Genomic DNA, 18530 nt, shown 5'->3' with positions numbered 1-18530 from the left:
ATGTCCTAACCATCGCACCAACTGAAAGTTGTATACTTACCATGCTACATTTCTATGAAAATGTCCTATACTCCATGCATCTTACGTTGTTTAGTTGTACATTATCAGTAACTGTCATCTTTTTGGCTTAAAAATACTCTTGATTCCATACATACAAAGGTCCTATCTTCATTCTGTCCTTGACCGTTGTTACAGCACCAGGTTTTAAGTGTCTCCCCTTATCCAATAATACTTCATAGAATAAAGCAGTTTTCTGTCATTTTTGTAGATGAAAAAATTAAAACAATTGCTCACGATAATGGGCTTCATCTGAAGGAAAAAATATCAAACCTTGCTTTGCTTAAGAAGTCATTTGAAGAAACCCTACATTGAGCATGAAAACACCTTAACAAATATATCAATGGCAGGTGCATCTTTTCAAAGAAAGAACAGTGTTTAAGCTTTTTTGCCTCAAGCACCAGGTGATTCTGTTTTTCCACCATCACAGCTGCTGTTCTTGGTTACAAACCCTGGTTTTCTTACATTTGTCAGCAACATTTAGTCATTGACAAATGTTTGAGAAATGAATGAATTTTTAAAATGGTCTATTTACTCACAAAGTAGAGAAAATTTGGGATCAGCTTTTTTTTTCCTTTGTTTAGGTCCAGAATTTCTATGCACATTACTGCTGCTGAAGTTCTGAAGAACTTCCCACTCCAGTATTATCTATTCCTTTTGATGTATAGCAAATAACATCACTTAGGTTGCCTGACTCCTTGTTTACCCATTTATAGTCAGTGCTTTAAGGAAATCTCAATAGGTTTCAGAGTAATTTTTGTTAATCGTACTCATTTTAGTATTGTAAATTGTATTCCTTTAGTGTTCACATAAGTAATCTAAAGATAGGAATATTTGTCATGCACATGTGTCCATTTGCACACACAGGGATTAGTTACATGCAAACATCCTTTTTTGCTGCTAGTGCTTCTTTGAAACATTTAGTGCCTTTCATTACCACTAGCACCCAGAAACAGGAAGATCACTTGTAAAAGTTAGAACATCTATCTCCCAGCCCATCTGGGAGATAACATGGAGCAAATATGGAAATCTTTGTACAAGGGTACTTCAAAAAAGTCATGGAAAATACAAGTAAAAATTTATGTTGATGTAAAAATTTTTTTCAAATCTGCAGTATTTTTTAAAAGATTTATTTATTTTGCTTGAAAGTCAGAGCTACAGAGAGGCAGAGGCAGAGAGGGAGAGAGAGAGAGAGAGAGAGAGAGGTTTTCCATCCACTAGTTCACTCCCCAAATGGCCTCAATGGCCAGAGCTGGGCTGATCTGAAGCCAAGAGCCAGGAGTCTCCTCCAGTTCTCCCACGTGGGTGCAGGAGCCCAAGGACTTGGGCCATCTTCCACTGCTTTCCCAGGCCATAGCAGAGAGCTGGATCGGAAGTGGCCATATGGGATGCCAGCACTGCAGGTGGTGGCCTCTCCTGTTACGTCACAGTACCATCTCCCCCAATTTTTTTATAATATCCATTTTCATGAACTTGTTGAATATCCCATATATGTATATATGGATTTCAAAAAATTTTGCACCAAACTAATTTTAAATTCCATTTTCCACAAACTTTCTGAAGTACCCTGGTATTTTCTCTTGATAGATAATCATTGTTACTTCACCACTAGGTGGCACACTGCCCCTCAGGGAACAGCATCCACATGTGTGTCGGTCATTCCTTTTTCCAAAATATAAAATAACTTGGTGAGCTCAACAGTGAAAATAAAAATGAACCTAGTGCTATGGTTACACACTGAATTTGTTCTGTTTTTTTCCATCTCTTTAAATTATGGTTAAATATATATAAAGTAAATTTACTGGTGTACCATGTTTAAGTGTGTGACATTAAGTATGCTCACATCGTTGTATACCTTCCACCATCGTCTGTTTCCAGAACTTTTCCAAATTTTCCAATTGAAAATTTGTTCCCATTAAACACTAACTCTCCATGCTCCCTCTCCCCATTTGTTTCTTTTCAATGTATAGGGAAAGCAAGGAAATGCGAGCTCACCAGGCCAAGATTTCTATGGAAAATAGCAAAGCCATCAGCCAAGATAAATCAATCAAGAATAAAGCAGAACGAGAAAGGTAAGTCTGTGAACATCCAAAGGGGAAATATGACATTGACTTAAAGACATAGTCCCAGCAAGGTTTAGGTGTGCATGAACACATGTATATCTGAGATATAAAACACCCATGGTTTTGTGTAGGTGTTCTGCAGTTGTACCTGCTATAAAGTTTTATTTTCATTGCTGCAGAATAGTAGTCTCCAGTTTTTTGATTGTTTACTACCACCAGTAAAATAAATTTACACTCAATATATGTGCTTATTTTCAAACAGAATTATATAAAATATGACATAAAAATCAATATGATTCAAAACATCATTCCTACATTCCAGTGGGGTTCACCCTGCAAGCATCTCACATGTGTAGTTATCTGCTCATTCTGGATGGGACAATTCAGATTAGCAGGAGGGTGATCCTCTGCCCTTGATTTGCCTCCAGCAGTCTTGATAAATGGGAACATCTTAAAACCCTCCCCTTTAGCCACAGCTGGTAAAGGAGATCTAAGGCAGCATCAATAGTCATGGTACAGGGCTGGCATGGTGGTATAATAGGTAAAAGCCTCCACTTGCAATGCCAGCATCCCATTTGGAAACCAGTTCATGTCCCAGATGCTCCACTTCTGATCCTGCTCTCTACTAATGGCCTGGAAGATTAGCAGAAGACGGTCCAAGTGCTTGGGCCTCTGCTACCCACAATGGCGACTTGGATGAAGCTTCTGGCCATGTTGGGAGTGGACCAGTCGGTAGATCTCTCCCTTTGTCTCTCCCTCTCCCTACAACTTGACTTTCAAATAAATAAATCTTTTTTAAAAAAGTCATATCCAGTACTGCACTTGATTCCCACTGATCACAAATGGCACCTTCTTCTGTGCTGTTCATCATCCATGTCAGTATCCAGATACTGTCAGCTCCGGGGCTGGGTTAGCACACCAGCAGTCAGGCCCAGCCAGCTTCCTTCTCTTGGAGCAATAATACCTGACAAGATGGTGGCTCTTAGGCTGAAGTCTATGTCCTGCAGAAAGATTGTATTTTATGCCTCACAAAATACAGCACAAAGTGAAGATCAGCTCTTAGGGTTACAACCTGAACATGAAGTTTCAGGCTTCGAGTAATTCATCTCTCCCCCAACCACAGGCCAAGTATTAGAGGACAAAGTAGAGCATGCATGTTTTAGCTCCCCTGATCCTTGGCCTTTTGCTTATTTAATACCTAGTATTTCCTCCTTGTGTTGAACATGACAGGACAACTATCCAACTACCTTGATGTTGAGTTTTACAACACATTTCAATTATTTAGCATGATAAGTAATGGTGAACTTGCAATCTGATAAAATAGACAGCATTATAGCATCTAGTACATTTTTTAATGCTGTACTGTTGTTGGGTTAAATTCTGTTTGTAAATATGGGCCACCAAGGGGATATGGAATTCCCCTTGACCTGAAAATGAACCACCATTTCAACCCTTGGGCAAGAACACTTCCCAGTCAACGTGGAGAGTTATTTGTGCCTCACAATAAGGAAACTCTGGGGAGATCATTAATCATTTTGATTAATGCTTATTTGTACCATGATAGTATAGTATCTCTCGGGTTCTAGTTTATTTCTGTTTTAAAAAAATGCTATTCTCTGTATGTTATTTTCAGATAAGAAGTTTGTTTAAGGACCTTCTATACATAGAAATGACATTGTCTTCTTGAGCTCAAAAACTTGAAATATTTCAGCCATGATAAAACCTCATTAACTTGAACAGTTTTATACTGCCCAAGGTGAAATACAGAATTCAACATGATAAATGTGCTAATTATTAAAAACATATTTACCACCTTTTCCAAATATCTTGCAAAGTAGACTTCAGCTCAGTTGAGGTTAAATTATCTTCAGTTCTGAGTTACTGCTAACTTAACCAGCAAGGTGTTTTAAAATTTATTTTACTTGTTTGACTCAATACTTGTTTATTTCAGCTTTCTATTCAGTTGTAGATGGTTCCAACACAACTACAAATGACTTCTTTTTTAAAGAAACTATTTCTCTATGTTTAGTTGCCTTCTAAACTCACACGTTATATATTTGTGTGTGTATCCACTTACTAAAATGAGAAATAAAATTTAACATGTATCATTCCACTAAGAAAGATATGGAAACTTAAAAACCATTCTTCATCTTAGGTCAAAAAAAGACATATCTTCAGAAATTACACAGTACTTATAGCTGAATGACAATACAAACACTATTTATCAATGTGTAGAAGATAGCTAAAGTGATATTTAGAATGAAAATTATAGCCTAGCACACTGTCTCTGTCTCTCTCTCTCTAAATATATATAAATATATATTTAATAATATTAACATTAATGAGGTAAACACTCAGTGGGGTAAAAAATTAGAAAAAGAGAGAATCCAAAGGTTTCAAATGGAAAGAAATAATAAATTAAAATCAGAAAGTATTGAAATAGAAATCAGAAACAGAATATCTACACAAACAAAAGTTTGCTTTGACAGAAATAATAAAATCAATAAACTTCCCTAAGACTAATCACACAGAAAAGAGAAAGCACAAATTAGTGGCATTAGAAAAGAAAAGAGGAAATAACTGTATAGACAATAAACACTTTTTAAAAAACCAAGGCTGTTGGCCGGCGCCGTGGCTTAACAGGCTAATCCTCCGCCTTGCGGCGCTGGCACACTGGGTTCTAGTCCCGGTTAGAGCGCCGGATTCTATCCCGGTTGCCCCTCTTCCAGGCCAGCTCTCTGCTATGGCCCGGGAAGGCAGTGGAGGATGACCCAAGTGCTTGGGCCCTGCACCCGCATGGGAGACCAGGAGAAGCACCTGGCTCCTGGCTTCGGATCAGCGCGATGCGCCGGCCGCAGCGGCCATTGGAGGGTGAACCAACAGCAACAAGGAAGACCTTTCTCTCTGTCTCTTTCTCTCACTATCCACTCTGCCTGTCCCACAAAAAAAAAAAAAAAAAAAAAAAAAGGCTGTTATTAGTAATTACTTTAAAACTTAAAATGAAAAATTTCCTAGAAAAATATAAATGCACAAAACTGACTGAAAATGGAGAGAACCTGAACAGATTTATAACTACCTTCAGTTAACCAGTCAGGTCCATTCAGTCATGAAAAATACTCCACTTCACCATTACTCAAAGAAACAGAAGTTACAACAGCCCCGTGATGCTCTTTCAGCAGACCAGCCGTTGACAAAGATGTCAGTGTCTGATAGTACCAATAGTGGTTGAAGATCTGGAGAAAGAATCACACCAGGCACTGCAGATGGATGTGCAAACTAGGACAGCTGCTTTGCAGTAAAGATGAAGCTGTTCATACCCTACCAACTTGCAAGTCTCAGTCCACACCCAAAGGAAACCTCAGCCCATATGCACTAAGCCTTACACATTTGGCTACTCATTGGACACTAACCCTCACAAGTATTACAGGGCCCTGTGTACCACATCATTGTAGCATTGTTTAGAAATAACTTTTATTAATGGTAATCCGGAAATATTGTTATCTATTCGTAAGTGGAAAACTGTGTACAGCAGATGAAAATAATGGTATTGTTTGAAACATAGGTATCTAGCTCTAAAACATGAAAATAAGTGAAAAGTTATATGAAGAAACCCAGATATGTTACCATTTGGATAAATTTTGAGAACACACAAAGTAATATCACCAGTATCAGCACCACCTGGGAATTTAGAGGTGTAGAATCTCAGATCTGCTCCAGATCCAGTCAGTGAGTGGGGTGTGGGCTCAGCAGTCTGTGTTGTTGGTAGCCTCTCCAGGTGGTTTGTATGCATAGGAAAGTTTGAGAAGCATGCACATACACACATGCACACACAGGAGGTTTAGTCATAGCTGTAAAACTTTCTAAAGTAAATATAGTAAAACATTAATATTGAGTGATATACACACAGCTCTTTTTTTATTTTTCTCTGTACATCGTACGTTTGAAAATCCAAGAATAAAAACTAAGAAAAAGAAACAATACTTGCATCTAGATAACTTGATTGAATATAACATTCTTATTTGATGTAATATTAATCACATTAACCATCAAGCCTACTGTTATTTCTACCCATCATCTTTAGGCGGGTCAGAGAGTTAAACAGCAGCAACACTAAAAAGTTTCTGGAAGAAAGAAAGAGAGTAAGTATTCTGTAATTTCCTTGACACTCTTCCTTGAAAAATTGTAAGTAATAATCATACTTAAATAACAGGCTTCTAGCTAATTTGCTTAATTTGATTTTTCTGTACATTAAGCATACCAGCTATTCTTTTCTGCCAGAGTAATCTTACTAAAATCTCTGAAGTAATTATTTGCCACCATTTTATACAGAAAATGAAGCCAAGTGTTAGTCCTGTACAAGTGCTCTATTATTTTTCTAATATATTGCAAGAAAGATTTTCACAGCAAAGGCATTAGGGTCTAAATTAAGTTTTCAGACTCTATTTCTTTGTTTTTAAAAATTATCTCCCTCACTTAAATTATAAACTTACAAATTACTCCTCATCTATAAGTTTTAAGATTACAAACTAAAGTTTATCAACTTTTTTTTTTTACAGCTTGCAATGAAGCAGTCCAAAGAAATGGATCAGTTGAAAAAAGTCCAACTTGAACACCTAGAATTCCTAGAGAAACAGAATGAACAGGTATTTCACTTAAATACATAAGAAGATGCAGGCAGCAGCTTCAGGATGCAAATACCAAGGCTCCCAGTGACCCCTCTTCTGAAGCCAGTGGCCTGTGTAGTATGATGACTAGAGGAATTTGCTGCCTATTGTATTTGCTCCATTTCCTTCAAAAGGATTAGAAAGTAACTTTTTGGAGGAACAGTAAAGGAATGTGGCTTGGAGAAAAAGAATAAATTGGTATTTGAACATAGAATTACATTACTAAAAGTAAGAGGATAAGAAAACAGGTTAAAAATTAATTTATCCATTTTTATTTAGGGTTTTATAATTTGCATCATACAAACAAGTAATATTATGTTTAACAGAGAAATCACTTATGTTCAGGCTCAATCTAAAGTTAAAGTTAGAAAAACCTTCCTAGGCTTACGTGTTAGAATCTAAAGTCGTGAGCCTCTGTAACTCTACAAAACACTCAACATGAGTGGACATGCCACTCTTGGTTTTGTCAGCAAAACAATAAATAAATACACACAAATCAAGAGTTTGCCAAACTCCTACTGTTAAGTTAGGCCATCAGCTATATACCATCACTGAGATAATTTTGTTTTTTAACCTGGAAGCTTGGACCTGGGAAACCCTATCTCAAGTGGGTTTCAGCCCCTCCTCCTCCGTCCACAGTGTCCCAGCCATTTTAAGGAAGCACCTGTTTCTTATATGGCAATGTTACCTTCCATTTAAACATCAGTCTCTTTTGGTTCAAGTTGTGCTCTTAAGATGTAGTGGGTTTGGATATAGTGGATTATTGTTTCTAGATAATTTACTTCAATTTAGAAGCTGTGGCAAGGTTTTGATGAATTACAGACTTGTACTACATTCTTTCTTCTTTTCTCTCATTTATAGAGCAGGCCTATTTAAGGTATATATATTTTTTCATATTAAATGTCTACCACTGAAGAATGTTTAAGTAGAAAATACACTAAAAAGTACCTTTAAGAAAGTAGAACAAAATAATAGTATATATTTTGGTATTGCCATAGGGTAACAGATCCAACTTCTGATTTCAGCTTCTTTACTTTTTGGTGGATAGAAGTTTTATTCATCAACATATTTCTGAGTTATGTTTCACATTTCCTCTTCAGCTAAATGCTTCTATTCATGAATAGTCCACCAATCCCCAAGGGGACAATACCTGTCTATTGTCCCATGATGCCAATTCATTTGACCAACTCATAGATGCATTGCATTCTGGTGCAAGTTGCATAGCTTATATTTGTTCACTTAAAGCCCTTTTTAGAAAGTGTTCCTCATGGGGGAACATGGGAATGTGTATAAGGCTAAAAGTTACCATGCCCAAAGCTTTACATGATTCAGATAAGTGCAGATAAGGATACCTTTGAAAAAAAATTCATACTCCTTAAGACAAGGGCATAATGAAAGGTAAGGCACAGTTATGTTTTAACTAACTAAATTAGGAAACTACTTGGAAATTATTGCGTTGCTTGGCAACAAGTTTGACTAAAGAATGTAAATGTGCTAAAAATTACTCCTCGTTACAATAGTGATGTAGATCAGAGCTAGGGAATAAAGTTATCTAATGTTTCTCATTTCAAAGCTAAAGTACATAATAAAAACTCACTTTAAGCTTTTATCCTAATACATGGGTCATTTAAACCACATCAGAGTTCTTGCATTAAAATACTGGATTAGTGAAAGCTGTTATTGATTGGGAAGATGCTAGCTTTTTGTTCCAAAATTTACATAACGCCTCTTAATATGCCATCAACGATATGTACCACCCACAAATGATACTTTGAGTCACAAAAGCTTAGGAAAACCCAGAACATGAAAAGACTTGAGACTTGATGAAGGTTTAATGAGATTCAAGAAAAAGAAATTCAAGGTATCATCATGATGCTTCTGGCAAATGTTGAATAATTCAGACTTGAATTTCTGTATTCAGCTTTGCTTTACAAGTATGACCCGTTAAATAGCAAATTCAATGCCAGACCTTTTACATATATTTGGAATTTAAAAATCAGAAAACTGTCAATTTAGTTGTTCTGTAGGCGATAACACCGTCATAGGCACAATGTGAAACATAAAATAACTGTGTTTCTTCCTTCATAAAAGGCAAGGTCTAGAACTATGCAGTAGAGCTCCCCTCATAACCAATTAAATATTTAATTAGCAAAAATTGGGGGGAAAAACCCAGTTGCCTGTCTCCAGACAATTCCAAACAATCTCCCAAACCATTATTCAACTCCAAGACTTTTCTCCCCCTCTTTTTAAGCCAGTGTTGAGGGCATTGGCCACAATGACTCATGGGTTGATACTACATTTGGTTGTTCTTGTTCTGGGTTCTAACCGCATATATCCTTTGTAAGCCACTTCATGGTGTTGCCTGCTCGGTCAACCAATTACTCATTAAAGCTCTAACGGTTGAGGTTTTTCTTCCTACTTGAGAGTTGTCCTGTAGGCCTCCCAGCCACACAGCATCTCATCCGTCTTGACGTGTACCATTTCAAACATTAGTGAATCCATTACTGTCACATTCAAGTCTCAAAAATTTATTTTTGTCATCAATCCTATCATTTAATAAAGACAGGTGAAAGGTTTTGCTAGAGGTTCGGCATTCTATGCACTGCTGCCAGGAGAGGAGCAATCTGGGCTAGTAGGCATCGGTTGTTTGTTTTGTTCTTTTTTTTTTTTTTTTTCCTCTTTCTCTGTTGAGGTCAACTCGGGGGAAGGTTTGTCACTGATGGGTGTGTACATGTTTTATTCTTAGCCTTTTGCTTTTCTGTATATAGTTTTGCATTCATTTCGCAAATTCACTTCAATATTCATTTATTTTCTTTGTTTTGTATGTATGACTCAATTTGACATGACTATTTTTGTACAAACAGCTTTTGAAATCCTGTCATGCAGTGTCCCAAACACAAGGTAGGACTCAAACGCTGATCAGCAAGACATTGCTTTCCTTCTTGGTGCAGTCTCCATTTATGAATCACTATGGTCATAACTAATTAATATTTTAAGGGTTTGGGATTTGAAAACTTGACTATTTCATGCTTGGATTTCTGATGTAATATTTAACCTGAAACGCCCAAACTTTTGGAGAATTCTGATGGCTCTGTGGCTGCATTTCCGCTTGCAAATCTGTGACATGGGTGACAGTAATGAAGATATGCCCAGGCATTAAGAATAGTGGTCTACAGTTGTTGTATGGCCACAGATAAGCCTGGGTCACAGAGTGAGATATTCCTCAGTATTAACAGGACTCCAGTGAATCTTTAAAGTATCCCGAAGTTTGTCAGTGATTTTTAATGACAGGGAGTTTATGGTCTGCCTGTAGACATGCTGTGTAATGCAGAAATGGTATATTGTTATGCTCTCTGCCGAATCTGGCTTACCAGATCTCAACCCTAGCAACCCTTGTAAGTGAGGTGACTATGTAATTTATTATCTGAACCAAGATGGTTTTGAGAGTCGAAGGAACACTACTCACATGAGCCAGAACTTCAGGCATAAAGTGGAATTGTCCCAGGCAGTTGGCAGTGGTCACCCTGCTCAGAGAAGAATTTAGCTGTTGGAATAATCTTTTAATGTCTTATAATTCTTCCTTCTGAACTGCATTCAATATTATCTTTAAATGCTAACAGGGAAGAAATATAGGAATATTTTATTACTACTTACTAAACATAGAAATATTTGATTTCTAGCACTGATAATGTTTCACTGTCATCTCTTATGAATACTGTTTGTGTCATAGTTTCATGTTTGTATATTTTTCTCCATTTCCTCATTTTTCTATTAGAGTAGTACTGAACCCCAGGCATAAGAAATATCTGGGTCGAGGGAACCATTCGTCAAATTTACGCATGAAGAAAATTCTTTGGTGTGTGATATCCATCCTGCCCAAAATGAAATGTAAAACTAAAATATAAAACAGTAATTAGAAGAAAATCACCATATGGTTTGTGGGTTAAACTAATTTTGTCACAGGACTTCATTTGGGAGGTTTAGATATTTAAAGTATGAGCTACACAATTGACCAAACCAATGTAATATGCTCTCACTTGAACTTCTCCATCAATTAGATTCTTAGGTAATTACCTTTAGCTAAATTTCAGCCCATTTGGGGAATAATTTGTGCATAAACAACACTTTCTAAAAGTAATAAAATTATCTACACATAGTCAAAGTGGTGTGACAATCCAGAAACTAAATCAAATCAAATCAGTTTGATGTGATATAGTGTAAACATCAAGTGAGTGGCTCAACCTATATTTCAAGTGGGTTTCCTGGCACTGTGTAGACCAGTCTTTCTTAAACTTTAATGTACATAAGCATTTCCTAGGGGTGTTTTTGAAATGCAGGTTTGGATTCAGTAGGTCTGGGATAGGCTCCAAGATTCTACATTTCTAAGAAAGTCCCAGGCAATGCTGTTGCTGCTGGTCCATGGGCAGCTTTTTGTGTAGCAAGGCAATAGAGACAACCTCAGATTTAGAGAAGAAAGACCAGGGTTGTGTAGTGCCTTCCAGAGAGGATTTCAACATGTAAGGCCGTGTTTCTGATGTTACAGGCGAAGGAGATGCAGCAGATGGTGAAATTGGAAGCCGAGATGGACCGCAGACCAGCAACAGTAGTGTGAAACTCCAAAATACAAACTGAAGCAGCAAAACCACAAAGCATCAAAAGATCACTCCCCAGACTTCTGAACACCAACTCCGTGGATGAACACTGTTCTCTTTCATGTTTCCTTTATGTGTAGACAAGGTGTTGCCCAGAACCGGAGAGACTTGTAATGACCTACGTACATATCTTTACCAGTTGGAGTGTTGAATTTCCTTGGCCAACCAAAAGTAGCTACAATTCCATAAAAAAATCTCCTATTCCAGTAAGGCAGAGTTTAACCATTGATGATACAACTTAAACATGTTTGTTACAAAATACCATCACAAGTAAATGAGCTTGATGTTAACAACTCTGCTTTGTGATGCATTAGAACATGTTTGAGCTGCAGCAAAAATAGTGCATTAGCAATTAAATAGCAAGTGCATGCACTTGGAAAAACAAACTCTGTCTATAAATTCATTAGCAGAAGTGGTGGTCTGCTAGACAAATACTTTTGCAGAATTTTTCTACATCTAAGTTACCTCATCAGTAAGTGCCATGTCTTTACCATGCCATAAGAGGCTAATTTCCTGTGAAAGTTGTGGAAATTATTAGAACAGTAGAAAAATAGAGCAGTGTACCTGTGCCAAAATTCACCAGTACTGAAAGGGGAATTCTGTTAGGCACATTTAAGAAAGTTTACATCTGACATTGCTTTATAGGAATTTCTTCTGCAGATTCCAGATACTACAATTCACTATTACACCAAAAAGGTTGTGAAGTGGTTATTGGCAAATGTTTGTAAATGTGACCATGTATAAAGTATTTATACTTCTTAATTCACACTGTTTTAGAGCAAAATCATTTTAAGTATTGCCACATGACAAGGTTAGTAACCAGGAATAGTAGAACTATGTTTGCATGATACACAAGCACCAATTAAGACTAATCCATACAGACACAGTTAACCTAATGCCAAATAAATACTGGTTAAATACATGTATGGCACAGAGTATAATTTGACTATCAAGACTTTTAGCATAATGAAAAAGTCTATATATATGTGTATATGAATTATGTGGGCATTCTTGATATTTCAAGTTCTAGTTTGAAAAAATACATAACTAATTTAATTTTACACAGAAATATTTATGCAGATTTTCAGAATTTCATATCAGGAAATAACCTTTTTATGTATGTTAAATATCAAAACAATTTGCTACAGTGTTCATCTGCATGGCCCTTACGCCAGCTGTAGCTGTGTTGCAGACAGTGCATGAAAAAGCATTCCGCTGGGGAATGAGCCATGCTCCAGAGTCAAGAGGAGCGCATGGGAACCTGGTAGTCTGCAGCTAATCAGATGACTGATTTTAGGACACAGAACACCGACCAAACTGTTGTATATGCTTGTACAAATTGTGTGTTCCTCTGAACAAAGCAGACACATTTATGATACCATCAATACTGAAATTAAACTCCCACCTTCTCTAATAAAAAATTAAAACACATTTAACACTTGTCAGAGTATTTATTCCCATGATGCCTTCTAGTAAATGCTTTGCCTTTTGTACACTCCCAGATTCTCTTAACATGAGTTCATTTCTTTATTATTATTCTTTGAGACAGAGACAGACAGGCAGATAGAGCTCCCATCCACTGGCTCACTCCCTAAATGTCCACAATGGCCAGTGTTGTACCAGGCTGAAGCTGCGAGCTGGGAACTCAATCCAGATCTTCCACAGGGATGGCAAGGACCCAATTACTTGAGCTGTAGCATGCTGCCTCCCAAGGTGTGCATTATTGGGAAGCTGGAATTGGAATTGAAACTCAGTTCCAAACCCAGGTACTGTGATATGGGATCCCAGCATTTAACCAACCACTAAGCTATTTTTCATAAATGATAGTTTCCTTGATTATCAAAGGGTGCTTATTCGTGTCTTCATCAAATTTTTCCCCCAAATGACATAAAACATGCAGATTCTAGCTGACTTTCAAATGAAATGGACTTGCTTTTCTTTTTCTTGTATTTGTGATTTGAATTAGGTTTTGTAAGATTTCCTTTTTTTAAAGGTTTTTTTTTAAATTTCTTTGAAAAGCAGAACTACAGAGAGGCAAGGCAGAGAGATAGAGAGAGAGAGGTTTTCCATCTGCTGGTTCACTCCCTAAATGGTCGCAATGGCTGGAGCTGAGCTGATCCGAAGTCAGGAGCCAGGAGCTTCTTCCAGGTCTCCCACACAGGGCAAGGGCCCAAGAGCTTGGGCCATCTTCCACTTCATTCCCAGGTCATAGCAGAGAGATGGGTCGGAAGTGGAGCAGCCAGGATTGAACCAGCCACCCATATGGGATGCCAGCACTGCAGGCACTGCAGGCAGCAGCTTTACCTGCTACGCAACAGCTCTGTAAGATTTCTTTGGTTCCTAGTGATCTGTAAAATATTAGAGTGAGACTATATTTCTTCCAGCATTACCATACCATGAAACAAATTATGCTTAATCAAATATCACCATATTTGGATTGCCAATTTTCAGAGATTCTGAATGCGTTCTCTTTGTTATGTCAAATAGCTTCTTCCAAGATCTCAACTAAGCTCAGTATTCTGTAACAACCTGCTGCCATTTCTTATATATGCTTTTGAGGGGTACCACAAGTTTTCCCACTTCTCTGATAATTTCTTCTCTGGTTTTTCATGCTCCTGAACGACCACAAGTATTTACATTTCCCGGTTTCTATCCTGAACTAGCTTTTTCACCTCTCAGATTATGTTCTATACCTGAGACATCTTGCCCTCTAAAGGACCCATTGTACTAGGACTGAAAGACACACAGCTCAAGTCTACAACTAAAAGATATGATTTCCTTACTTGTATAAATTCACAGTGTACTCAGATTCTGCATTCTCACTTGTGAAGAAAAAAATGCTTACAAATTAAACTCATTCAATTTCTTCCAGTGTGGAAAAAAAAAAATCAGTGACATAATTACTGACTTTAGAGTCCAGCCCCCTGTTCCAAGTTCCTCCCCTTTGGCAGTCCTCTCTGCCTCTTTCCTCAGGTGGCAACTGAGTTTAAGGGGCTTATCCTGCGTCCCTCTGAGACTGGGAGAAGTATCTGGTTTCCCCATTGCCTTCTACTGCAGTCCTGCAAAGCAGACCCTTCCATCCCAGTCGTTCAAGGTCCCTGCTCAGCTGAGTCCGCATGCTGGGCCTGTAACTGTTTGCACTTCTGGAACTTTTTGGACTGTGCGGAAATCAGAGGTGCTGGCTCAATCCCATCCATCTAAAAAATTGCTTTCTTTACTTGTCAGGCTGTTCCTGACGTGGAAGTTTTGAAATTCAGGAGGTGTGAAATTTTCTAGATTTTGCCCCAGGAAGGAAGAAGCATGCCTGCTTAAAACTGTGGCTCTGATTGTCTGGGTGTCTCTAATATCTTGTTTCTCCTACTCTCAGGACTTCTTGTTCCAATTTAGGAATGAGAGCACTTGAATCTCAAGTATTACCTGTAAGCTTTTCTTTTAGCCTCAAAAGGACATTCAACTGCCCATATTTGAGTGATTACAATACCCATGCGATGTTACTCTGTTCATTCCCTATTTTTCTTCTCCTTTTATTATTTTCAATATTTCATTATTTATTTGAAAATTAGATAAAGACATCTTCCATCTGCTAGTTTACACAAGAGCCAGCTACAGAAGCTGGATCTGAGCCAGCCTGCAGCCTGCAGCCAGCAGCCAGGAGCCAGGAACTGCATCTAAGTCTCCTGTGTGGGTAACAGGGGCTCAAGTACTTGGGTCATCTTATACTGCTTTCCCGTGAGCATTAGCTGGGGGCTGGGTCAGTAGCAAAGCAGCTGAGACTGGAAGCAGTGCTCTGACCGGGTTGCAGGCGGCTCAGGCAGTAGCTTAACCCACTGCACCACCAACACTGCCCCCACTCTTCCATTTTTGAGGTGATAAAATGCCCTGTGGAAGAAAAACCAAATTGCCAAGACATGGAAACATCTCAGGAAGTACCTTATTTCATCAGACCCAAGATACCATTGGTTATAATGTGCACCATCATCTTCTACACCAGACAGAATGAAAACAGCCTGCCAGTTAAACTGTGACACATCATCCACTGAATAAGACACATCTCAATGTTAAACATGTGAAAGTGTAAAAAAAAAAAAAAGTACACCTTGAGATCCATGAAATACATAGTATTCCAGAAATATACAAGTTCCTCGAACTCCAAGTCTTGAAGAGAGGAGAAATTTTTTTAAAGATTGATTGATTTGAAAGACAGAGTGACAGAAACCAAAGGAAAGAGGAAGAGGAAGAAGAGATACAGGGGGAGAGAGAGAGAGAGAGGAGAGATGGATCCTCTCCACTGGTTCGTTTCCCCAAATGGCTACAACAGCTGGATCTGCGCCAGCCTGAAGCCAGCAGCCTGGAACTCCATCTGGGTCTCTCACATGGGCAGAAGGGGCCATCTTCCTCTGCCTTCCCAGGTGCATTAGCAGGGGGATGAATCGGAAGCAGAGGAGCTAGAAATCAAACCAGTTCTCTGATATTGGATGCGGGCATGCCAAACTGCAGGTTAACCCTCTGTGCCACCAACTCTGGCCCCCAAACGACAACATTTTAGACATAGGTCACAAGAGAATCATTTAATCAGAAAGTGAAAACTAAGTAACAGTTCCATGACTAGGTTTCACATTTAGCAATGAGGTTCTGGAAAACAATTCAAAGAGGCTAAGAAGTTTTTCATTACCTAAGAGAATCTGCTTTTCTGGATGTTTTCCCTTAGCTGTTCAGTGCAATCACGTGCCTTCAATTTCTGCTACTCTGCATACGTTTCTCAAATCTCTAACTTTAACCTCGCCCTTTCTTTTCCTAAGCTCTGGCTCTTTCAGACTGATAGCAGTTAAATAAAAGGACCGTGTGTACATTGTTCATAGTTCACTGAAGACCCTTCCTCCATCTGTCCTTGCAATATACTTTGATGGTGTGTATCACTGCTGTAAACCCAGGGAACATCTTCTGCTCCATCTCATTTTCCTCCACCCACAATCTGTTCATGAAACTCACGGATTCTACCCTGATAGCCTTGAAGGCTTCTCCTTTATAACTTCTTTCATTCCTTAACACACAGAATTTTAAGCCTACTATTCAATTTCTTTACCTTTTAAATCACTTCTACACACAGATTAATCTCCCCAAATGACAGCTGTAATCATATCACCGTCTGCTCAGAATACGGAATTCCTACCCACTACCTAAAGAATCAAATTGAAATTACTGATAACAGCATTCAGTTTCTAGCCCCTACCTGCCTACTCATGTAGCAATCTGAATTTGTCACTATTCTCTATTCACATACACATAGCACACATCTTTTATAGCCATATTACTTAATGATTTTCTATTAATCCTTAAAAAGCATCCTCCAAAAATGCCTGCTTGTTCTCCCAAGCAGGAATTAACCTGTCTTTATTCCTTTATCCATTTACACTTAAAGGCCATTTAATCATAAGCTGTTTCCAGCTGTCCATTCTAATTTCTTCTCAAGCTTTGTTCATTTGTTTTTCAAAGAATACAGGACCAATAACTATCAAATGACTATTTAAATTATTTTTTTGTGAGGTAAAATAAAGGATCTATAACTATGTGGCCTGTTGGGCAGGAAATTCTTTGCAAGCTTAAAGGTAAGGCTAAAATAAGTTTTTTTGAAATGCGTCTTTTCAATTTAAAAAAAAAAAAGGTTTATTTTTACATCTTTTAAAATAGTACAAGTATCACAATGGCCAGCAGGCTCTTAATGGTGTGGACCCATCAACATTAAGAGTGAGAATGGAGAATGAAGAGGAAATGCCTATTTTATTTCATTATTGAGGTTGTATGAGGATGCCTCATTCCAAACACCAATTAATCCTTTATCACTGCTTGTGTAAATCTAACAGAAGACCACACTTTTTTACTACTTTTCTTTGACCCCTGCTGTTTATTAGTATCTCAAGCACATGCTGTAATAATTGCATCTTTGCTGTCATAACAGATCTGGGGTAGTGCCTCTAGGATGGATCCTTATGAGCCATCTTCTTTAATAATGTTTCCTTGAAAAGGGTTCTGCGCCATAGATTAGAATAATGAAAAAATATTAGTGGAGGGAACAGGGAGGTGGTTAAAAATAACAAAATTTTAATTTTACATTTAAAAAATAGATGCCTGTGTTTATCTTTTTTTAAACTTTTATTTAATGAATATAAATTTTCAAAGTACAGCTTATGGATTATAATGGCTTCCCCCACCCCCATAACTTCCCTCCCACCCGCAACCCTCCCCTTTTCTGCTCCTTCTCCCCTTCCATTCACATCAAGATTCATTTTCAATTCTCTTTATATACAGAAGATAAGTTTAGTATATATTAAGTAAAGATTTCAACAGTTTGCCCCCACATAGCAACACAAAGTGAAAAATACTGTTGGAGTACTAGTTACAGCATTAAATCACAATGTACAGCACATTAAGGACAGAGATCCCACATGATATTTTTTAAAAATTGATTAATTTTCTATGCAATTTCCAATTTAAAACCAAGTTTTTTTTTCATTTTCAACTATCTTTATATACAGAAGATCAATTCAGTACATACTAAGTAAAGATTTCATCAGTTTGCACCCACACAGAAACACAAAGTGTAAAAATACTGTTTCAGTACTAGTTATAGCATTACTTCACATTGGACAGCACATTAAGGACAGATCCCACATGAGATGTAAGTACACAGTGATTCCTGTTGTTGATTTAACAATTTAACACTCTTGTTTATGGTGTCAGTCATGTCCCTAGGCTCTAGTCATGAGTTGCCAAGGCTATGGAAGCCTTTAGGGTTCACTGACTTCGATCTCATTCCGACAGGGTCATAGTCAAAGTGGAAGTTCTCTCCTCCCTTCAGAGAAAGGTACCTCCTTCTTTGATGGCCCTGTTTTTTCCACTGGGATCTCACTCACAGAGATCTTTCATTTAGGTCTTCTTCTTCTTCTTTTTTTTTTTTTTTTTTTTTTTTTTTTTTTTTGCCAACGTGTCTTGGCTTTCCATGCCTAAAATACTCTCATGGGTTCTTGAGCCAGATCCAAATGCCTTAAGGGCTGATTCTGAGGCCAGAGTGCTATTTAGGACATCTGCCATTCTAT

At 37.8% G+C, this 18530-nt stretch overlaps 1 protein-coding gene across 1 annotated transcript in view; it reads left to right on the top strand.

The window, feature by feature from the left end:
* Positions 1-12867, top strand: part of PLCB4 (phospholipase C beta 4) — a 270710-nt gene extending 257843 nt beyond the window's left edge. The window contains exons 33-37 of the mRNA XM_062202283.1: positions 2028-2129; positions 6202-6259; positions 6677-6763; positions 9649-9685; positions 11328-12867. Of these exons, the coding sequence (XP_062058267.1) occupies positions 2028-2129; positions 6202-6259; positions 6677-6763; positions 9649-9685; positions 11328-11416 (373 nt within the window). The 3' untranslated portion in view covers positions 11417-12867. The remainder of the gene's footprint in view (positions 1-2027; positions 2130-6201; positions 6260-6676; positions 6764-9648; positions 9686-11327) is intronic.
* The last annotated feature ends 5663 nt before the right edge of the window (positions 12868-18530 follow it).

Source organism: Lepus europaeus, chromosome 10 (genome assembly GCF_033115175.1).
Source record: "Lepus europaeus isolate LE1 chromosome 10, mLepTim1.pri, whole genome shotgun sequence".
Lineage (NCBI taxonomy): Eukaryota > Metazoa > Chordata > Mammalia > Lagomorpha > Leporidae > Lepus > Lepus europaeus.
Note: the sequence above shows the minus strand (reverse complement) of the source record. Positions and strands in the feature narration are given on the sequence as shown.